The 20,525-nt window shown below is 39.6% G+C and overlaps 1 protein-coding gene across 1 annotated transcript in view; it reads left to right on the top strand.

Moving 5' to 3' along the window:
• Window positions 1–1,422: 1,422 nt before the first annotated feature.
• LOC122554561 (complement factor H-like) overlaps window positions 1,423–20,525 on the top strand; it is a 97,702-nt gene continuing 78,599 nt past the window's right edge. Inside the window, exons 1-3 of the mRNA XM_043699802.2 lie at window positions 1,423–1,562; window positions 11,248–11,421; window positions 17,970–18,075. Of these exons, the coding sequence (XP_043555737.2) occupies window positions 1,490–1,562; window positions 11,248–11,421; window positions 17,970–18,075 (353 nt within the window). The 5' untranslated portion in view covers window positions 1,423–1,489. The remainder of the gene's footprint in view (window positions 1,563–11,247; window positions 11,422–17,969; window positions 18,076–20,525) is intronic.

Genomic DNA, 20,525 nt, shown 5'->3' with positions numbered 1-20,525 from the left:
GAAGACAAAAGGTATGTTTATCACAAAGAGAGTGCATTATAAGGGTAAAGAAGTCTTACTGTGATAATATAGAGCCTGAGCGAGATCACACCTGGAACACTGTAAACTGCTTCAATTGTCATACTTGTCTTAGAAGGCGCCTTTGAAAGTTCAGTAATCTTATTGCCATGTTCGGGGATTGTTTCATGAAAAGAGACTGAATAAACTTGCTCTGTATTCCTTATAGTTCATAAAAGTAAGTGGTAATCTCATTGAGACTTGACAGAGCAGATGGAAGGAGAATATTACTTCTGACTGGGGAATTGAGAATTATGATTCAGCGTCCCAGAATAAGAGGTCAGTTATGAGAGATGAGGAACATTTTTTACCCAAAGGGTAGTGAATCTTCGGAATACTCTGTAGCATAAAGCCATGGATGCTTAGTGTTAAGCACTTAATTGTTAATTACAGAGATGAAGAGACTTTTAGTTACTAAGAGAATTAGGGCACATTGGGATATTGCTGGAAGGTGGAGTTAAGATAGAAGATCAGGCATGTTCTTACTAAATAGTTAAACAGGCTGGAAAGGTCTATTCCTAGTCCTATTTTTTATATTCTTAGAATTAAATACAGCATGCATTCTCAAACTTCTTCAGTGTTTTTAAGTGAAAACGCTGACACCTTGTGGCTATTATGGTATGTGTTTTTTTTCATGAATGGTAACCTCTCTTCCAGCTGTACATCAATAGTTGAAAGGGAGAGAAGAATTTTGTCAAATTAGTAAGTGACACTAGGAAAATGCAAACAAGTGGAACTGCAGCTGATAATTCTCTTGGTCCAGATTTATTTCTTTCCAAGGTCTTAAAAGCGGTTGCTAATCAGTTAATTGGTGTTGATTTTTCAAAATTCCCTAGATTCACAGAAGACTCTATTCAAATTGGAAAGTAGCAGACTTGATGTCCGACATGGTGGAGTTGTTAGAATTGATTATTAAAGAGATTATAACTGCACACTTAGAAAATTCAAAGTAATTGAGAACAGTCAACTTGGTTTTATCAAACATAAATCACATTTAGCCAATTTATTGGAGTTCTTTCAAAGATAACATGTATTATATGGGCCTGCCATTATCTCAGGGCAACTAAGGATTGGGAATAAATCCATTATTTTGTCAGTGCTATCCATATCACAAGAAAGAAAAAAAGTTACATTTTAAATATCATAATCTAAACTTAAGTCAAAAATTTACAAACTGCTTCAGTAAAATTAACATTTCCACAATGATACATGTTGCGAAAAAACAAAACCTCTTTTATTTGAGATTCAGCAAGAACAGAAATGTATACTGTTGACTTAATATTGAGTTCACTGAACTAACATATCATTATCCAAACAGACAAGGGATCAGATGTTGACTTTTAAAGTAAAACTTTAATAGGTTAGTTTCAGTCTGCATTCTGATAATACAGCAGAAGGCTACTGATTCGAAAGTCTCTCTTTTTCTGCTAAAATGAAATTATCTGAATTTGTTTTCCTTATTGCCAGTTTCTGTAGTTCTGCTGGAGAGTCTACACTGAACAGGAGTGAGTACAATACTTTTCTTCATTCTAACTTTTTAAAATTTGCAAAGAAATGAGTGAATGTGAAGTATACAGTAGAAACCAGTTCTGAGGAAGGGTCACTTGACCCACAACATTAACTTTGATTTCTCTTCACATATGCTGCCACATCTGCTGAACATTTCCAGCAACTTCTGCTTTTGTTTGTGAAGTTTATAGTTACGAGCTGACCTGGTTTATATAAGTTGCTGTGGATGGTAGTGAATTGAAATTCCCTTTCATCAAATATTCACATTGGATTGATTCTCTTTCTCCCACACATATTTACAACTTTTGTTTAATTGGAATGATGACATACACTAAACAATCTTTCTTGCCATTGGAATATTCTCTTTCAATGGCTTCCACTGTACTGTAAGCAATCCAGTAGAGAATTTACAAGAAACTTCTTTTCCCAAGTAGCGGTGAGAATGTGAAACTCACAGAAATGGGCAGTGGTTGCAGTGACAATGTATGGGGAAGAAGGATTAACAGAGCTACACAGATAGATTCTGGTAAGATAGATGGGAACTGGTGCTATATACTGACATGACTGGTTGGGTTGATTGGCTTGTTTCTGCATCATATATTCAATGTAAACCTGGTTCAGAAGCTAGCCAGCACAGGTTGGGAAGCATAAGAGTCATTGAAGATCTGCAATGGTTCTTGTATATTCCACAGTCAAATTCTGTGCATCATCACAGATGGGAGGCTGCCACATCTGACATATTAATTTATGAATTACCACAGTGATCTGTGTATCACTGGTATCCTCTGGTCAACAGCAATATCCGATCTGGGCTGCTGTGCAATAAATACCCAGCCATTTTCCACAATTTCACAACCCTTCAGAATGTTCAATGATCAAGAAAATCTTTTCAACCAAGTTTTAACAAGGTCTTTCAACTTGGTCCCATACAGTTAAGCATTGACAGTATTAATCAAAGCTGTTGAAGCTTTGGAAACTGTATGCAAGTCATAAGATGTCATAATTAAATACCATGTGAAAGACACAGTGCTGAAAGACCCTTGCTTTGATCTTTCACAAAACTCACAGGCAACTATAAACTCCCTTTTCACAAACTATGACAGATGCAGATATTTGGAGCAAAATTGGAAAATTAGAAACTCTTTTGAATAGGACTATGGTCACCTAGAACGATACATTAGAGTCTGATTCGAGAGTGTGGTGCTGAAAAAGCACAGCAGGTCAGGCAGCATCCGAGGAGCAGGAGAATCGACATTTCAGGAATGAGGCTTATGGGCCGGGCTGAGAGATAAATGGGAGGAGGGTGGGGTTGGGGGGAGGTAGCTGGGAAAGCGATAGGTGGATGAAGGTGAGGGAGAAGGTGATAGGTCAGAGGGGGCAGTGATGGGCGGGTCCAGAGGGTGGTGCCGAGTTGGAGGCTGGGGACTGGGTTAACGTGTGATAAGGGGAAATGAGGAAGCGGTTGAAATCCACATTTATCCAGTGTGGTTGCAGGGTCCTAAGAAGGAATAAGGCCCAGGACCTGCATGTCCTTGACAGAGTGGGAGGGGGAGTTGAAGTGTTCAGCGGTGGGGTTGGTGGGTGCGGGTGTCCCAGAGATATTCTCTGAAATGATTCACAAGAAGGCGTCCTGTCTCCCCGATGTAGAGGAGACCACACCAGGTGCAATGGATGCAGTAGATGACATTGGTAGAGGTAGATTCTGATTCACAAGTACAGCAAAGGCAACCCAGTGATATGTGCTGTTACACTCAATTGTTTGGCTTACATCTACATTTACATAGCCTTAAGAAAGACAGATGGTCATTCTGTGAGTTTGAGTTACAACTTTCCACCAAAAAAAGGAATAGAATATTGGTGGAAGAAAACACATTTTGAAACAAGTACATATTATTGCATTAAGGCTCCAAAGTCTGCTGTGGCATAGGTCAGTGATACTGCACTTCCAATTTTAACAAACTTGGTTTTAATATTCCTGGGAGGATTTCATTTATTACAGCTGTAAATAAGTATTTCAACAAAAAAAACAGATATTGCAACCGTAACTATGCTTCAAAAGTATTCATTTTTTGGTAAAGTATTTGCAGTATCCTGAGGTTATGAAAGGCAGTGTATAAATTCAAGTCTCCTTTCTTTCCTGCTCCCTTATGAAGTAGACTTGATTAGATTAGATTAGATTAGATTACTTACAGTGTGGAAACAGGCCCTTTGGCCCAACAAGTCCACACCGACCCGCCGAAGCGTATATCACCCAGACCCATACTCCTACATTTACCCCTTCACCTAACACTATGGGCAATTTAGCATGGCCAATTCACCTAACCTGCACATTTTTGGATTGTGGGAGGAAACCAGAGCATCCGGAGGAAACCCACGCAGGCATGGGGAGAATGTGCAAACTCCACACAGAGAGTCGCCTGAGGCGGGAATTGAACCCGGGTCTCTGGCACTGTGAGGCAGCAGTGCTAACCACTGTGTCACCGTGCCGCCCACCACTGTGCCACCGAGCCGCCCACTGGGCGTGAACTGCACTGAATATGTATGATGATGGTTCTCAAGGACAGTTGCATTTTAATGGAAGCAATTTGGGGAAGAAATTAATTATTTTAACCAATTAGTGTGAAGCATGACTTACAACTGGATAAATGAAACAAATCACAGCTCGTCAGTACAAAGTAAGCACTGGAATTAAAGTAACACTGCCTGCATAAAACAAATTGCAAGAAAAATACACAAATTCTTACAAATAATAACATAAAATATTGGAAACATGAAATAACACATTACAGGAGGAGTGGTAAGCTTAACATTTTGGAGCGGTTGAACCTTTGGCACCCAGTTTCAAACAAACGGTAGTCCACTCTCAGTATTTTACTTTAATCTCATGAAATGTTTTAGCAATTTTTTTCTTTGTTCAAAAGGGATGGGTGCCAAAAGAACATTTAATAACATAAACAATGCTACAGTTTTTTTTAATAGAAAATCATGTTGTGGCACGGTCTTGTAAGTAAATCGGAGAACAAAAATTAGCCAAACAGTTCCCAATGAAAATTGGCAAAACAACACGTAATGCAGCCTGTAAAATTCTGCAGGTGTGTTGCCAACAGCAGAGGCAGGATTGAACTAATGGCTCTTTGAACAAGAACACAAATACAATAATCCTAAAAGCACATTTTGGGTGACAGGCAAGCAAGTGCTTAAGATATTTGTCTGAATTCCCTCCTGCGCTATTTCACTACTATAAATAATTCTGTTCAGGATCAGCACAAGAGATGAATCTTCAGTGAGTCAGGGTTGACCTCAGTGAATGGACTGTTTTACAGATTATTTTTGATACAATATTACCACCTACTGGCTCAAAAGCTATCTACATCAACTTAAGCACTCAGACATCTCGGGTGAAAGGAGTCTGAATTTCTAACCTGTAATAAGCACTACAGTAATTATCTGGGCAGGTTCTTCCACACATCAGAATTTACACAGAATTTGAGGTGGATGAATTAGAACCCAGAACTGAGGCAATGACATCATCAATCTTGTTGGTTACACCCCAGCGATTTTGACTGGCCCCTGTACATCTTTCAATTCTTGGGAAACGTCCCAGAAAACTTTCTTTAATTCATGTAAGTTTTACAAAGGTATCAGTTAAAAAAATGGAAGCATTGTGAATGCAACCTGTTAAGTGAGTAATGATCTATATAAGTTGTTCAATGATAGTTGTATGCTTATTCTCCTGTGGAGCACCTTAGAGATACTTATGCCTCAGTGGAGCTATGTAAATACAAGTTGTTGCTGATAACTGAGAAAAATAAATCAATCTCATATGCTTTTTAAATCCGTGGAAATAATGCTCTGTATTTGCAATGCACAGAGACTTTAACTTTGTAACCTTTCTGCCTCGTTAAAACAGGAAGACCTCTAAAATTTGATAAAGAACATGCCAAATGTTCCAATAGGACCTACATTCTGCTTGACACTAAGTTCTACTTGCCCAACAACTTTCACCTTGGAAACCTCAGTCATCTTTCATGCGAGATAACATGAAATGATAGGTATTTGCCCTCATTTACTGATCTATCCATGGCTTCACTGCTTCTCACTAGTGCAACTTTCTCAGTTCTACATCCAAGTGCTTATCTTTCATCTCCAACTTTAGGTCTCCATCACAAAATCCATCAAGTTCTCAGGTTTTCTCCCCAGAAATCTTTTTGTTACTACATCTCTCTTTATCTTTAATTACCTCCTCAAAGTTGACTTTTAACCCATGCTTGCAAGTTAAATCTCATGCAATGTTTGCTATTTGAAGTATTTTAGGTGCCTTGTCTGTTGCAGATGCCTCAAGAGTAGATGCTTCACCTTTCCTCTATTAACCTTATCAACTTCAATAGATATGGCATGTTTGTTAATTTACTTTTCTTTTAAGTGAACTTCTCTTTCTCTCTCTCCCATCCATAAATCCTTTTCTCCCTCACAGTAGCTACAGAAATCCCCATTAATTAACCTTAAAAACAATTTTAGCAAAGGTCTTTTTCCCAGGGTAGGGGAGTCCAAAACCAGAGGGCTCAGGTTTAAGATGAAAGGGGAAAAATATAAAAGGGACCTGTGGGGCAACTTTTTCATATAGAGACTGGTGCATGTATAGAACGAGCTGCCAGAGGAAGTAGTGGAGGCTGGTACAATTGCAACATTTAAAAGACATCTGGATGGGTATATGAATAGGAAGGATGTAGGGGGATATGGGCCAAATGATGGCAAATGGGACTAGATTAATTCAGGATATCTGGTCAGTATGGGTGAGTTAGACAAAGGAGTTTGTTTCTGTATTGTACAACTCTATGACTCTATGTCCCTTTGTTTCTCTTTATCTCATTTTCCTTTCAATTCCATTTTTCTCCTAACTCAAGTCTTTTCATTTCAAACAATATCTTAGCTAATTCCAGCTATGACATCCCAATTTCTGTTTCCTTTCTTCCAATTCTAATTACTGGATAATAATTTGCAGCATCTCATACTATGAAACCCTGCTTTTACTTTCACCTTCAATTCATGTGCTATCTCTCAGTTTAGCTTTAATCAAAGATCTCAAATAATTCACTGCTCTATCATCCACTTACTGAAAACTCTTAGCCATATTTAAAAGCATCTTCATATTCCGTACAATAAAATTGACCACAACACAGGCATTTTATGTTCAAAACCACTACACGTCGGTTAGTTTAAAAAGAAATATGTAGACCTCTCCTAAGCTCAGTAAATTCAGATCTCACAGATCTCATTTAATGCTGGACATGTGAGATCCCAGACTGAGATCTGGCTTGATAGATTTTACATTACAACACACTACAGGCCCTTCGGCCCTCAATGTTGCACCACCCTGTGAAACCAATCTGAAGCCCATCTCATCTACTCTATTCCATTCTCGTCCATATGCCTATCCAATGACCATTTAAATGCCCGTAAAGTTGGGAGTCTACAACTGTTGCAGGCAGTGCATTCCACACCACTGATACTCTCTGAGTAAAAGAGCTACCTATATTTATCACCCCTCAATTTGAAGCTAAGCCCCCTCATGCTAGCCATCACCATCTGAGGAAAAAGGCTCTCACTGTCCACCGATCTAACTCTCTGATTATTTTATATCTCTCAGTTAAGTCACCTCTCAACCCTTCTTGTCTCTAATGAAAACAGCCTAGACCCTCAGCCTTTCCGCCATACCAGGCAACATCCTGGTAAATCTTCTCTGAACCCTATCCAAAGCTTCTACATCATTCCTATGATGCAGTGACCATGCAGACACAGGGAGAACGTGCAAACTCCACACAGTCACCCAAGGCTGGAATCTAACCTAGGATCCTGGTGCTGTGAGGCAGCTGTACGAGCCACTGAGCCACCGTGCCAGATGACAGCAGCATATGTGGCAAACATATTGTATGTGCATAAGCTGAGTGGTCATGTCTCAAAGTCTAAGTGAAGTAGTTACTGCTCAAGCCAAGGGAGTCAATCTTCAGTCAGCAGTGTGTCAAGTATAGTAAGTCAAGGGAGTCTCTGATGTGCTATATCAGTCCAGGGGATTTAGGTCACTTGACTGTTTGGGGTGGTGAGGGTCAGGTGGCATGTACCACTACAGCTCAAGGAGTGGGACATGGTCAGCCGTGTAGATCCAATAGAACCAGAAGTGGGGATTTTAAAAAATGAATACATTGGATGTCGATATCGCTAGTTGGGCCAGCAGTTATTGTTGATCTCTGGCTGCCTTGGAAAAGTGATGGTGAGCTCCCTTTATGAATTGCTCTATTTATGAATCACTGCAGTCCATTTTGTAGATAGACTCATAATTTCACTAATGAGGGAGTTCCAGTACTTTGACCTAGTGACACTAAAGGAACAGAAATACATTTCCAAGACAGGATGTGTGGCTTGGAGGGAAACTTGCAACTGCATTTGTCCTTGTAGATGAAAATGATTATGAGTTTGGTAGGTGCTGTCTCAGCAGCCATGGTGAATTTCTGCAGGGTATCTTGTGAATGGTACACAATGCTGTTACTGAATGTTGGTGGTGGATTAAGTGAATGTTTGTAGATGTGGTACTCATCAAATTGGCTGTTTTTATTTCCTGGATGGTATACAGTTTCTTAAGTGCTTTTGGGGCTGCACTCATCCAGGTAAGTGGCAAGTATTCGATCACATCCCTTAATTATGTCTTGTAGATGGTGGATTGGCTTTGGAAGCCAAGAGGTGAGCTATTCACTTGAAGGTTTGTAGCCTCTGCCCTGTTCTTGTAGTCACAGTATTTATATGAGTAGTTTAGTTCATTTTGTGCCCAATGGTAACCCTCAGGATGTTAATAGTGGAACATTCAGTGATGGCAATTGAATTTTTAAAAATTCATTCACAGGATGTGGGCTTTGCTGACTATGCAGCATTTATTGCCCATCCCTAATTGCCCAGAGGGCAGTTGAGAGTCAACCACAATGTGTCTGGAGTCACATGTAGGCTAGACTAGGTAAGGATGGCAGATTTTCTTCCCTAAAGGGCATTACTGAACCAGATGGGTTTTTCTAGCAATTGGCAATGGATTCATAGTCATTAGACTTTTAATTTCTAATATTTATTGAATTCAAACTCCAACATCAGCCAGGGCAGGATTCGAACCCAGGTCCCCAGAACATTATCCAGGTCTCTGAATTAACAGTCCAGCAATAATACCACTAGGCCATCAACATGCCCAATTGAATGTGAAAAGATGATTGTTAGATTTTCTCTTGTTGTAAATGGTCATTGACCAGCAGTAGCATGATGCAAATGTTACTTGCCATTTGTCAGTGTCTAGGTCTTGCTGATTTTGAACATGGGCTGTGTTAATCCCTGAGGAGTTACGAATGATGCTGGACATGTGCAATGATCAGCAAACATCCTCACTTCTGAATTTGGTGGAGGGAAGTTCATTGATGAACCAATTGAAGATGGTTGGGGCTAGGACACTATCCTGAAAAAGTATTGTAGGGATGCCCTGAGGGTGAGATGATGACCTCCAAAAACCATCTTCCTATGTGCTATGTATGACACCAATGAGAGGAGAGTTCCTTGATTCTAATTGGATAAGACTCCTTGAAACCACAATCGGTCAAATGTGCCCTGATATGAAGGGTTGTCACTCTCACCTCACCTCTGGAATCCAGCTCTTTTGTCCATGTTTAAAACAAAGTTGTAATGAGGTCAGGAGATGACATGCCATGGCTGAATTTAAACTGGGCATCACTAAGCAGGTTATTGTTGGGCAGGTGCTGCTTGAGAGCAATGTAGATCATACCTTTCATCACTGTACTGATGATCAAGAGTAGACTGCAGTGGTAATTGACTGGTAGGACTTTTCCTGCATTTTGAGTACAGGAGATACCTGGGCAATTTTCCATGTTATCAGATAGACATCATCCACTTGGCACTTCTGGTTGAAATGGTTAAAAATGCTTCAGTCTTGTCTTTTATAGGCTAATGTCTCTGCATCAGAGGCCATATGGAGGTATTCCATGGCCTGCATTGTCAGAGTTCTCCAGGTCCCACTGCATTGAGGGTTGTGCTGGACTGTCAAGTGTCAGATATTGACTAGGAGATAAAGGTTATGTTTTGCAACCATTGTCAATGACTTGAATGTGCATGCACCCCCAAATGTGTCTACATACAGTTACAATGCAGTCCATTCTTTGACTAGAGCAAAGACGGAGAAGACAACAGGCCTGCTGAAAGTGATGTTCTGACGTTTGGAAAATGTCTGGGGATGGTGGGGAGGGTTTGCAGTTTAGTCCAGACAGACTGTACCTTGCATGCTGTGCTCTGCAAAACTGGAGCAGGCAATGGGGGGATGTGATGGTTGCTGAAGAGCTGGAGAGAGGAGGCAAACTTCTTAGGAGCAAGATAAAGACATTGAGTCAGAGGAACATCACCTTTAACATGATACAGCAATGCAGCAACAGGTCAGAAGGGCCTTAATTGTCACCCATTTCTGTGATGTGAGCTATATCATTCTTTGACTATATGAGTTGCTGTTCAAAAGGCAAGCAATCTCTGTCTGTTCCCAGAGGCAAAGGCAGTTACTGTTTGTTTGTTTTTTTCTTAACTTTTATTGCAGAATAAAAATGAATGTTTTCAATCATTTGAAGGTTTTCCTGTATGTAATGTTCCCACATTGGGAAGAAGTTTATGAAACAATGAGATAGAGTTAACTGTAGTTGTCTTTTCCCTAGGATGTAGGATTTCAAGATTAGGGCACACTTTCAAGGTGAAAAGAGATAGATTTTTAAAAAGCAGCAAATTTTTACTGAGGAGGTGGTTCATGTGTGGAATGAACTTCCTGAGGAAGTGGTGGATATGATTACAATTACAACATTTAAAAGCCAGTCGGATAAGTACATGTAGAGGAAAGGTTTGAAGGGATATAGGCCAGGAGCAGGTAGGTGGGACTAGTTTAGTCTGGGATTATGGTCGACATGGATTGGTTGAACCGAAGAGTCTGTTTCCATGCTGTATGACTCTAAGTCTCTATGTCAGGATACACTGGCTACTAGGGAAAAATATACTTCCCCTTAGACATGATTCTAGGATAGAATGAAAACTTGGTACTTAAATAGCAACTCATCAACAATGTGAACTTCTGTTTGCAATGAAGTATCAGCCAAGCTGTCTATATGACATGAGAACCATTGGTTTTTGCTCCCTCTTCCTATTACATTCACACTGAAGGACAACTTCGGCTGGCAGTGCTTGACCGGATGCATGGTTAACCTTTAATAATGGCATCAGCATCATGAATCCTAGGAGGTCCTCTAGTGGCAAGTACTTCTGCCTTTGGCAAGAGAGAAGGAAGACAAGCAGGGCACCATACCAGAATGATCTACAAGTAACACAGCGAGTTTCAGGTAATCGCATGAGAATGCTCACCAGGGCTCATGAAGGGAATGATTCCAAGAAACTTGCCAAAGTTGATACTTATCCAACTTTGATAAAATTCAACCCAATAGGAAAAAGTGAGGACTGCAGATGCTGGAGATCCGAGTCAAGAATGTGGTGCTGGAAAAGCACAGCAGGTCAGGCAGCATCCGAGGAGCAGGATAATCAATGTTTCGGATATAAGCCTTCATCAGGAATCATGATTTTTAATGTGAAACTTTTTATTTCTTGCTGTAGATTGTGGGCTTCCTCCGAAATTTGAAGTGGCACGAACTCCCGTATCCGACGATGGCGTTCACGTTCATGGGACTGTAATAAATTACAACTGCATAGTAGGATATGTGGGTCGCCTTAGACGGAAGTGTGTGGATGGAACATGGAGTAATGTAAACCCAAGCTTCCGTTGTGAATGTAAGCGTACGCAGCAGTGCTTTTTTTACATCAATTAATTTTAATCCACTTTCTCAGTTAAAAGTCATGTTAATATCAGATGTAATAGCAGCTCTTATAGTTTATCATTTAAATAAGCTTTGTTGAAACAAATTATAAAAGTTTAAAAGTTAGGTCTAAGGCTTTTTCTGTCATTCTAAATGACCACCAATACAATCTGGCAGACACCTCGAAAAAATCTCTTTAGAAATGCTATAAGCTAAAGTGTGTCAGAAGATGTAATTAACAGGAGGGAATATTTTCAGATATTTTAAACAAAAATGTATCCCAAGTCCTTTAATTATATTTGGAATGGATGATATAAGGTAAACATTCAGTTCAGCCCAAAATTGATTCTTTCACTTTGTACAGTATGGTTGCTGCTGTATGTTCAGTCTTAGCACTTGGGAGAATGAGAATCTTTTGTATCATGAAGCAAACTGTCTATCAGCTTGATGCCAATTGAATACTGAGTAATCTGAGAGTTTCTGTGTCTATACACTGCTGTTCTGAGAGCCTGGTTTCAGTTAGGATCAGTAATCAATTCACAAAAGTCTTAGTCTTCCATGCATTCTTCAGAACTTAAAACAAATAATCAAACTTGGCATATAGATTGGTCAACATGCAAATGTACTTTTTTATGTTACTGAAGGTGTAGGATTCACAGATTTATTTACCCAATTTCAAAAGGTGCGTTGACACAGTAATTATCACCAGAATGATTTTCGATGTAAGAGGAATAATTCATTAAGGACATTCAATAGCTTATTTTCATTGGCAAAACGTAAGCTGAATTCTCAAAACAGACATTAATTTCCATTTCTGCTCTTGGAACAATAACCTGATCTTTTAATATGGTCCACCTGTTCATCCCAATTTCCTGAGGGCTCAGAGATCGAAGGAAGAGGCATATAAATTGGCTAGAATAAAACCTGAGGAGTGGGAGCAGTTTAAGTTGATTAAGAAAAGGAGAATAGAGTACAAGAGCAAGCTTGCGGGGAATATAAAAGCTGACTGTAAAAGTTTCAAGGGTATGTGAAGAGAAAAAGGCTGGTGAAGACATATGTAGGCCCATTACAGGTGAATTTATAATAGGGAGTGAGGAAATAACTGACCAACTAAATACTTTGGTTCAGTGTTCACCAAGGAATATACAAATAACACCCCAGAAATATTGGGAAACACAGAATGTAGTGAGAGGGAGAAACTGGAGGAAATCAGTACTAGTATGAAAATGGTGTTGGAGAAATTAATGGGATTGAAGGCCATAAATCCCCAGGCCCTAATAATCTACATCCCAGACTATTTAACAAAGTGGCACTACAAATAGTGGGAGGTCATCTTTGAAGGTTCTATGGAGTTGGGAACATATCCTACAGCAAATATAACCCCTCTATTCAGAAGGGAGGCAGGGAGAAAACCAGGAATGATGCATCAGTCAATCTGATGTCTGTAGTTGGGTACTGGGTAATCCATTATAAAAGAATTAATATCTGATCATTTGAAAAACAGTGGTAGGATCAGACAGAGTCAGCATGGATTTATGAAAGCAAAATCATACTTGATAAACCTAATGGAATTCTTTGAGGATGTAACTTATAGAGTTGATAACGGTGGCTATTGGATGTGGTTTATTTGGACTTTCAGAAGGCTTTTCAAAAATCCCACAAAGAAATTAGTGTGTAAAATTAAAACAAATTGGATTGGGGGCAGTGTATTGAGATGCAGTCAGGAAACAAATATTAAGAATGCATGGGTCTTTTATTGACTGGAAGGCAATAGCTAGTGACGTACCACAGTGATCAATGCTAGAACTGTTGTTGCCATAGCGAGAGGTCAACTGTTTTAAGTAACTTGATAGCATTCCCAACAAATGATGTGCTGACAAAATGCAAGGTTAGACAGTCTGTACCAGCAGATCTTAAAACTGCGCTTTATTTTGGAAGGAAAAAAATTACATTGAGGCAGAACGACTAAGATAAAGGGGGAAAAAATCAATTTGGAAAACAATAGTATGTGAATAGGAATGCATTCATCGTACTGGCGCTCCATCATAAAGTAAACAAGATATGTCAGACCAGTATGTCTGAGCAGCAAATGTTACTGTTCAATTTTTCCTTCTGGGAAGTCACATTGGGACATTGAAGATGATAAAGTAGAAGACATTAGAGACTAATTTCGAGTCACTGCCCAAATGAATGTTCGCAGTCAGTTTTCAATGAGGCCTGACTGGTTTAAGACTGGTTTTAGATCAGATTAGATTACTTACAGTGTGGAAACAGGCCCTTTGGCCCAACAAGTCCACACCGACCCGCCGAAGCGCAACCCACCCAGACCCATTCCCCTACATTTATTAGATTGTATATAAGGTCCCTTCTATTCCAATAATCAAAGATCTGGCAGAGGAGAGTTCTCACATTGTATTCCCCTCTATTTCCCTGTTGATTCCGCCTAGTAATCTGATCAGCAGGCTTTTTGTTATTATTCATTGTGGGACTTGGGCATCGCTGGCTGGCCAGCATTGATAGCTCATCTCTATTTGCCCTTGAGAAGGTAGTAGTGAGCTGCCTTCTTGAATCGCTGCAGTCCACATGCTGTGAGCTGACCCACAATGTCAGTGAAGGAACAGTGGTATATTTCCAAGTCAGGGTGAGTGGCTTGGAGGGGCACTTGCAGGTGGTGGTGTCACCAAGTACCTACTGCCCTCGTCCTTCTGGATGGAAGCGGTCTTTGGTTTAGAAGGTGCTGTCCAGGTAGTTGTGGTGAATTTCTGCAGTGCATCTTGTAGATAGTACACACTGCTGCTACTGAGCACCAGTGGGGAGGGATTGAATGTTTGTAGATGTGCTGCTAATCAAGCAGGTTGTTTTGTCTTGGATGGTGTCAAGCTTCTTGAGTGTTGTTGGAGCTGCACCCATCCAGGCAAGTGGGGAGTATTCCATCACACTCCTGACTTGTGCCTTGCAGATGGTGGATAGACTTTGGGGTGTCAGGAAGTGAGTTATTTGTCACAGTACCCCTAGTCTCTGACCTGCTCTTGTAGCCACTGTGTTTATGCAGTGAGTCTAGTTGAGTTTCTGGTCAATGGTAACCCCAAGGATGCTGACTGTGGGAGATTCAGTGATGGTAATACCATTGAGTGTCAATGGATAATGGTTAAAATGTCTCTTATTGGTGATGGTCATTGTCTGGCATTTGTGTGGCGTGAATGTTATTTGCCACTTGTCAGCCCAAACCAGGATAGAATGTAGACTTTGAGTTATTCACCATGAAGACCTCGGTTATGTAGCAAAAAGGAAATAAAATTGGAATCTTGACAAATAGCCATGATTTTTCTTCTATTGAGATTTTTTTTCTCATTGATTTCTTCCATTTTTCACAGAAGGCTGCCTGCTCCATTAAGATATAGCATCGTCTGTCCCCTTGCAGGAGTGACTATACTGTTCTTGGCCATTGAATGTACATGTGTATCACCAGTAAGCACAGGGTTTGGAGGTTGGATCTTGAACTAAGCTTCCTTGTTAAGACATTAATAGCGCTTTTTGATATCTCAGTATCATTTCATAAGCATTAAAAAAAACCTTCTACCTTTGAAAGATTGCATTGCCAATGCACACACCTCCAACTTTATGTCAATGTTATTATTCTCCAGGTCCAGATTCAAGCCAAACCTTCTGTTATCTTTGCATAACTTAAGACCAGAAGAACATATAACTTGGAGTAGGAGTAGACAATTCGGCCCTTCTAGCCATTTGATACGATCATGGCCAATCTCATCTGGGCTTCAACTCCGCTTTCCTGCCTGTTCCTCATAACCCTTTAGCCTGTTACAAATTAGAAATCTGTCTATTTCCTTCTTAAATTTATCCATGTCCTGTTGTCCATCACTCTCTAGGGTAGTGAACTCCACTGATTCACAGCCTGTAGAGGGAAGTTTTTTCTCCTCCTCTCTACTTTAAACCACCTATTCCTTAGCCGAAAACTATGATTTCTCCTTCTAGCTTGCACCATGGGAGGATATATCCACTCTAAGTCTACTTTGTCAATCCCCTTTAGCATCTTATTTACTTCAAATAGATCTCTTCTTACCCTTGTTGAACTCCATCAAGTCTCAGCCTAAACTGCTCAATCTCTCCTCTACTCAATAAAACAGTCATAAATGAAAGAACTCTACACATCCTACCGCCCCAAACCAGTGCTTTTCAAAGGTATCATGAGGTATTTACAGGTTAGTTGGTGCATTATTTTTCTTGGTTCTTGTTGTATTTCCACATGTATGTGGAACTTTCCAATGCCTGGCTAAAGTTGCAATGGTTTACAAATAGTGGCCTGGCTGGTGCTTAGTATATTTTTGGAGAAATTAAGGATTTCACTCAAACCAATTGCTTCCAGGTCTGAATGGACCTATAAGCCTTTCTTTTGGAACTGCACATGACTAGAAAAATGAGCTGAGGCTACTCAGAACCGAAACAAGCTGCTAGAAAAGAGGAACTTGGAGAGATGGACTGTGAAAAGGAGGCCATATTTGTTGGAGGACAAATTCTCCTAACTCAACTTCAGCTTGGAACATCTTACTTCACTAAATTGGTCATGATTGAAATCAAGCAACTGTAGATGTCACATCTCCAACCTTACAGGAGGATGAGGGCCACCTTGTCCAGGGATGTGAAGGAGACCATAGCCTCTGAGTGTCTCAGAACCTTCCAGTTGGAAATTTAAACAACAACCATGAGCTTCTGAAGGAGAGTCAAATCAGGCCCCGAATGCTAACTGTTTTTTTCTCACTGACCTGCTGCATTTCTCCAGCATTTTGTGTTTTTATTCCCCAAGAGCTTGCAGTATACTTTTGCGTAAGGGTTTTCACTGCGGAGAGAGACACCTTCATCTGAGTCACTTTTCAGAGACAAGTTGGTGAAACATGCTTGAGGGTTTGTCTGCATCATATGTGAACGCCAGCATTTTCCTGATCCAGAGGGACTTTATTCCTTGAGTGTGCAGCCGGTGTTCAGCCAGCTGAAAGCAGACATGATTTGTTCATTTTGTGGCAGTTCTCTGGGTCAGTTATATTTGGACAACAGTGGGAAGAAAAAGGCAGGCTGCTGGATGGTGACGATTATCAAAACTTCACTTATGACTTCAGCCCAATTCTCACACATACATACACAGCAGAACTGTCAATGAGAGCCAAGCTATCACAAGGAACATTTGAGAGCACATCGTTAACATCCTCAAGCAAAGCTTCCTCTGCCTACTATAGAAGAGCCAGATCCAGAGGACCCCAACAGTACTCAGCTCAATAGGTATTAAGGTTTGTGGGAATAGACATTTGGTCGTGGTGATGGGAATGAAGGCCACAAGAAGTGCTGCCTCCTATTGCATGCTGTATGTCTCTTCAAGAGAGAGGAACATATGTCAATGAGTGCCAATCAACCAATGTGGACTGCATCATTTAATTTGGCAGCATATTCAGTCTGTGAGATGATTGCTTGAGTCTTGCCTCTAGAGCTAAGTGTACATGGATAGGTTGACAGTTAGTGTTGAATCCTGATGAGTAGAAGTTATTTAGTAAAGAACTGAGAGAGGTATAATAAAATTAGAAGTAGATGCAACTACATAAAATATACCAGTTGAAAGTGAACTCACCGACCTTGACAATTCATACAAGATCATTAAATCTTTTACTGTACTGCATCAGGTTTTTGGAATGACTTCTGATATTGACATCCAATGTTTTTCCTTCACATTGCCTTCAAGCCTTGTGTTCAGAGTGCCTTTTGCCCATCTGTCAGAAAGGATCTTTTTCTTCCATGCCGTCTTGTCCACTCAGACTCCAGTGCAGTTTCAGAAAACTGTGGACCATGCTTTTCACCATGGTCAGCTATTTCTTGGTCCTTCATAAGACTCTTTTGAAAGAAATTTCCATATTATAAGACATGTGGTTCGTGCTAGACACATATGATAACAGGATGTCCATTGATGCATGTAGCTTAAGAGTCATGTGTGTCTCTGGCCGCAAGCATTTGCTATGCTGCCTGCAATTGTAATGAACGAGTGGGGCATCATAGTCTCTGCACAGTCTTTACCTCACAAACTCCCTTGTTAGGGATTATCCAACATAACCCCAAAGATTTGGCATATTCAACCATTGAAATATTAATGAATAAAGGAAGAATGCTGTTGATAACCCATGCATGCTATCAATATAATAGCTACCAATACCAAAGGAAAATATTCAGTGGCTGGCCTAACTAATTTGCGATAGATCAACAATGATATTCAAAATTATGTGATTATTTTAAAATAGCCAATTATTTAATAGATTTTAAGAAATCATCTACTACTTGTCACAGATGACAATATGTGTATCTTTGTTCATTTTACAGTTAGTTAAGTCAGATAGTAGAAACCCAAGGTGAAATATGAATTATTTTTGTAATCAATCATTCATGATGTTAATCAATAAGCATCAATGATTATTTTTTATTGCTAACCCATCAATTAATGCTATTTCAACCTACCTTCAATATCAGTAAAGCCATGCTCAAGCCCTGGAGATATTCCACATGGAACATTTCATCTGGTTGAAGGTGAAGATCTGGTGTTTGGTGCACGCATTGAATACACATGTGATGAAGGGTAAGAGATGCATTATATTAATCTATTTCTATTAGTGTCAGGAGAAAGAACAGCTACACTTGACATGTAAAGTAATCATAGTCCTAGCAGATCTCATTAGAGAACGATGACTTGTGCAGGTTTAACCTGAGGGTCACCACATCTCAGGCAAGGGGAGAGATTGAGAAGGTGGGACCTTCACTGTAACCTCAGCTGGTACAGGAATCAAACCTACACTGTTGACATCACTCGACATCATAAACCAGTTATGCAGCCAACTGAGCTAATCAACTCACTACTTGACATGGATGCACTACTTTAATCATTTATCTTTGGCTCAATCAATGAAGAAAGTATTTCTACAATAAATCCGCTAGATCTTCTACTTAGCAGAGTTTTCATGGTGTTTTAATGTACCTACATGTGTTATGTCTGATCATATTATGTAACAGTTTACATATAATATGTACTTCCAGTTCACTATCTCTAGCATCCTGTGTCACAACTTCAAATGATATATTTTACATCAACATGTATTATGGAAGTGGCTTATCTTAATGTTTATAATAAGAAACCCTACGTAAAAAAAAATGAAAAATCCCTATTTCAATGTTCACGATGGGGAAATTTTTCAACATGATTTGTAGAATAGCCAAATTACTATTGGGACTTTTTCAGAGGAAATGTCTTATCTTTTTCTTCCCGTCAGTAGTAATTTTAAGACAATGCTTCAATTTTCAAGTGGATATATGATATGTTGCGCAATAATGTATTCAGTGAACAGCCTTTTGTTTCCTTTAATACCATAGTAAATGTTCTGCCTGAAAGTTTCACCCTCGTTTTGAGGTTTTAATTCTGGATTTGATAATTTTGCCCAACACTGTGGCTTTTAGCTGAACACACATACAGATAATGGACATAAATATGCACAAACCTTTGGTCGTATTAATTCCAGCCCAATTGTTGTCGATTTTCTGTTCACCAACAGGTTTTGCTTGGATGTTTTTAAGAGTTATTTGAAGATCAGTTTGAGGTAGAAATTCAATTGTGGACTAGTTAAATGGCAGAATTGACTTGATGATCTGAATAACTTATTTATTTCCTATGCCCTTATGAACAAAACCTATATTGAGATAAAAATATAATTTGTAATATATAATAAGGTGATATATAATTTGTAAATCTCATGGAACATGTGTGATAGTGAGTTGTAGAGAGATCATTGATGTTCTAGGAGTATATTAAACTGAGTGTTCAGCCAAAGAATAGTGCAGATAGTGATGCCTGCTTGCAGACATTATTAGAATTTGCTGGTATCATGAAGTTTGTGTGCTTTCTGTATGATACTGAACTAGCATTGGGTATTCATGCAATGCACGGCCGTGCATATTTTCAGGGGCTTATCAACTTAACCCCAACAGACTCCAAATACCATACATGAAGGGGCAAGGGAAAGCATCAGTTCTATCCAAACTCTGCCACAAAACATCTGCCATTAGTACTGCCAGTTTGTGGAGACACAATATGAAACTTTTACTCAACTGGTTTGATGCATGTCAGCTATTATTCCTCATTGATAAGTCAAAATGGGGAAAGTGATAAAATGTTGAGTTGTTTCAGGCTTAGATATAAATAAATAGATTAGATTAACGTACCTATATAGGTAAGTGAAGAAGTGCTGGTTTCAATATTCTAAAACAGGCAGACATTTCTCAAAAATTGAATATCTGCACTCCAGGACATTTTGTTGTATTTGAAATTAAATTCAGTTAATAAAATGAGGAGAAAACAAAACATTAGGTGAATTCATGACCATCTTGCATTCTGTGCCAAACATCACACCTAGCTTGCTACAGTGTGTCATGCTCCTCCTGCCAAAATTGAGCTCTTATTTTGCCACCCCTGCATCTCTGTAGGTCTCAGCCCTTTGCCTGTACTCATCATTTTCATTCTGCCAGCTGTAGCTCAACTGGTAGCACTTTGACCTCTGAGTCACAACAGTCTGGATGCAAGACCTATTCCAAGGTTTAATCACAAAAGGCATGGCTGATGATTCAGTTCAGTCCTGAGGAGAACTGCACTGTTGAAAGCCAGCTTTTAGATGAGACCTTTGATAGAGGCTCCGTCTCTCTGCTTGGTAGAGGTAAAGAATTCTTAGACTCTATTTTGAAAAGGACTGGTGGACTTATCTACAGTGTCCTGGCTATAATTAGCTCTCAACTCATATCACATGTATGGATTGCATGGTCATTACCACATTATTGTTTGTGATGGTTTGCTGTATTTGGCTGCCACTTTCCCTACATTAAAACAGTTAATGCGCTTTAAAAAAAAAAGTATTTCTTTAGCTGTAAACCACTTAATGAGGTCCTGCGCTCTTAAAATATAAATACACAGAGGAACCTCGATTATCCGGCATTCGATTATCTGAATATCAGATTATCCAGCAAGGTTGCAAGGTCCTGATGCTT

Source organism: Chiloscyllium plagiosum, unplaced genomic scaffold, assembly GCF_037043375.1.
Source record: "Chiloscyllium plagiosum isolate Xiang-an unplaced genomic scaffold, Cpla_swu_hap1 HiC_scaffold_9, whole genome shotgun sequence".
Classification (NCBI taxonomy): domain Eukaryota; kingdom Metazoa; phylum Chordata; class Chondrichthyes; order Orectolobiformes; family Hemiscylliidae; genus Chiloscyllium; species Chiloscyllium plagiosum.
This window is presented reverse-complemented; position numbering and strand designations above follow the sequence as displayed.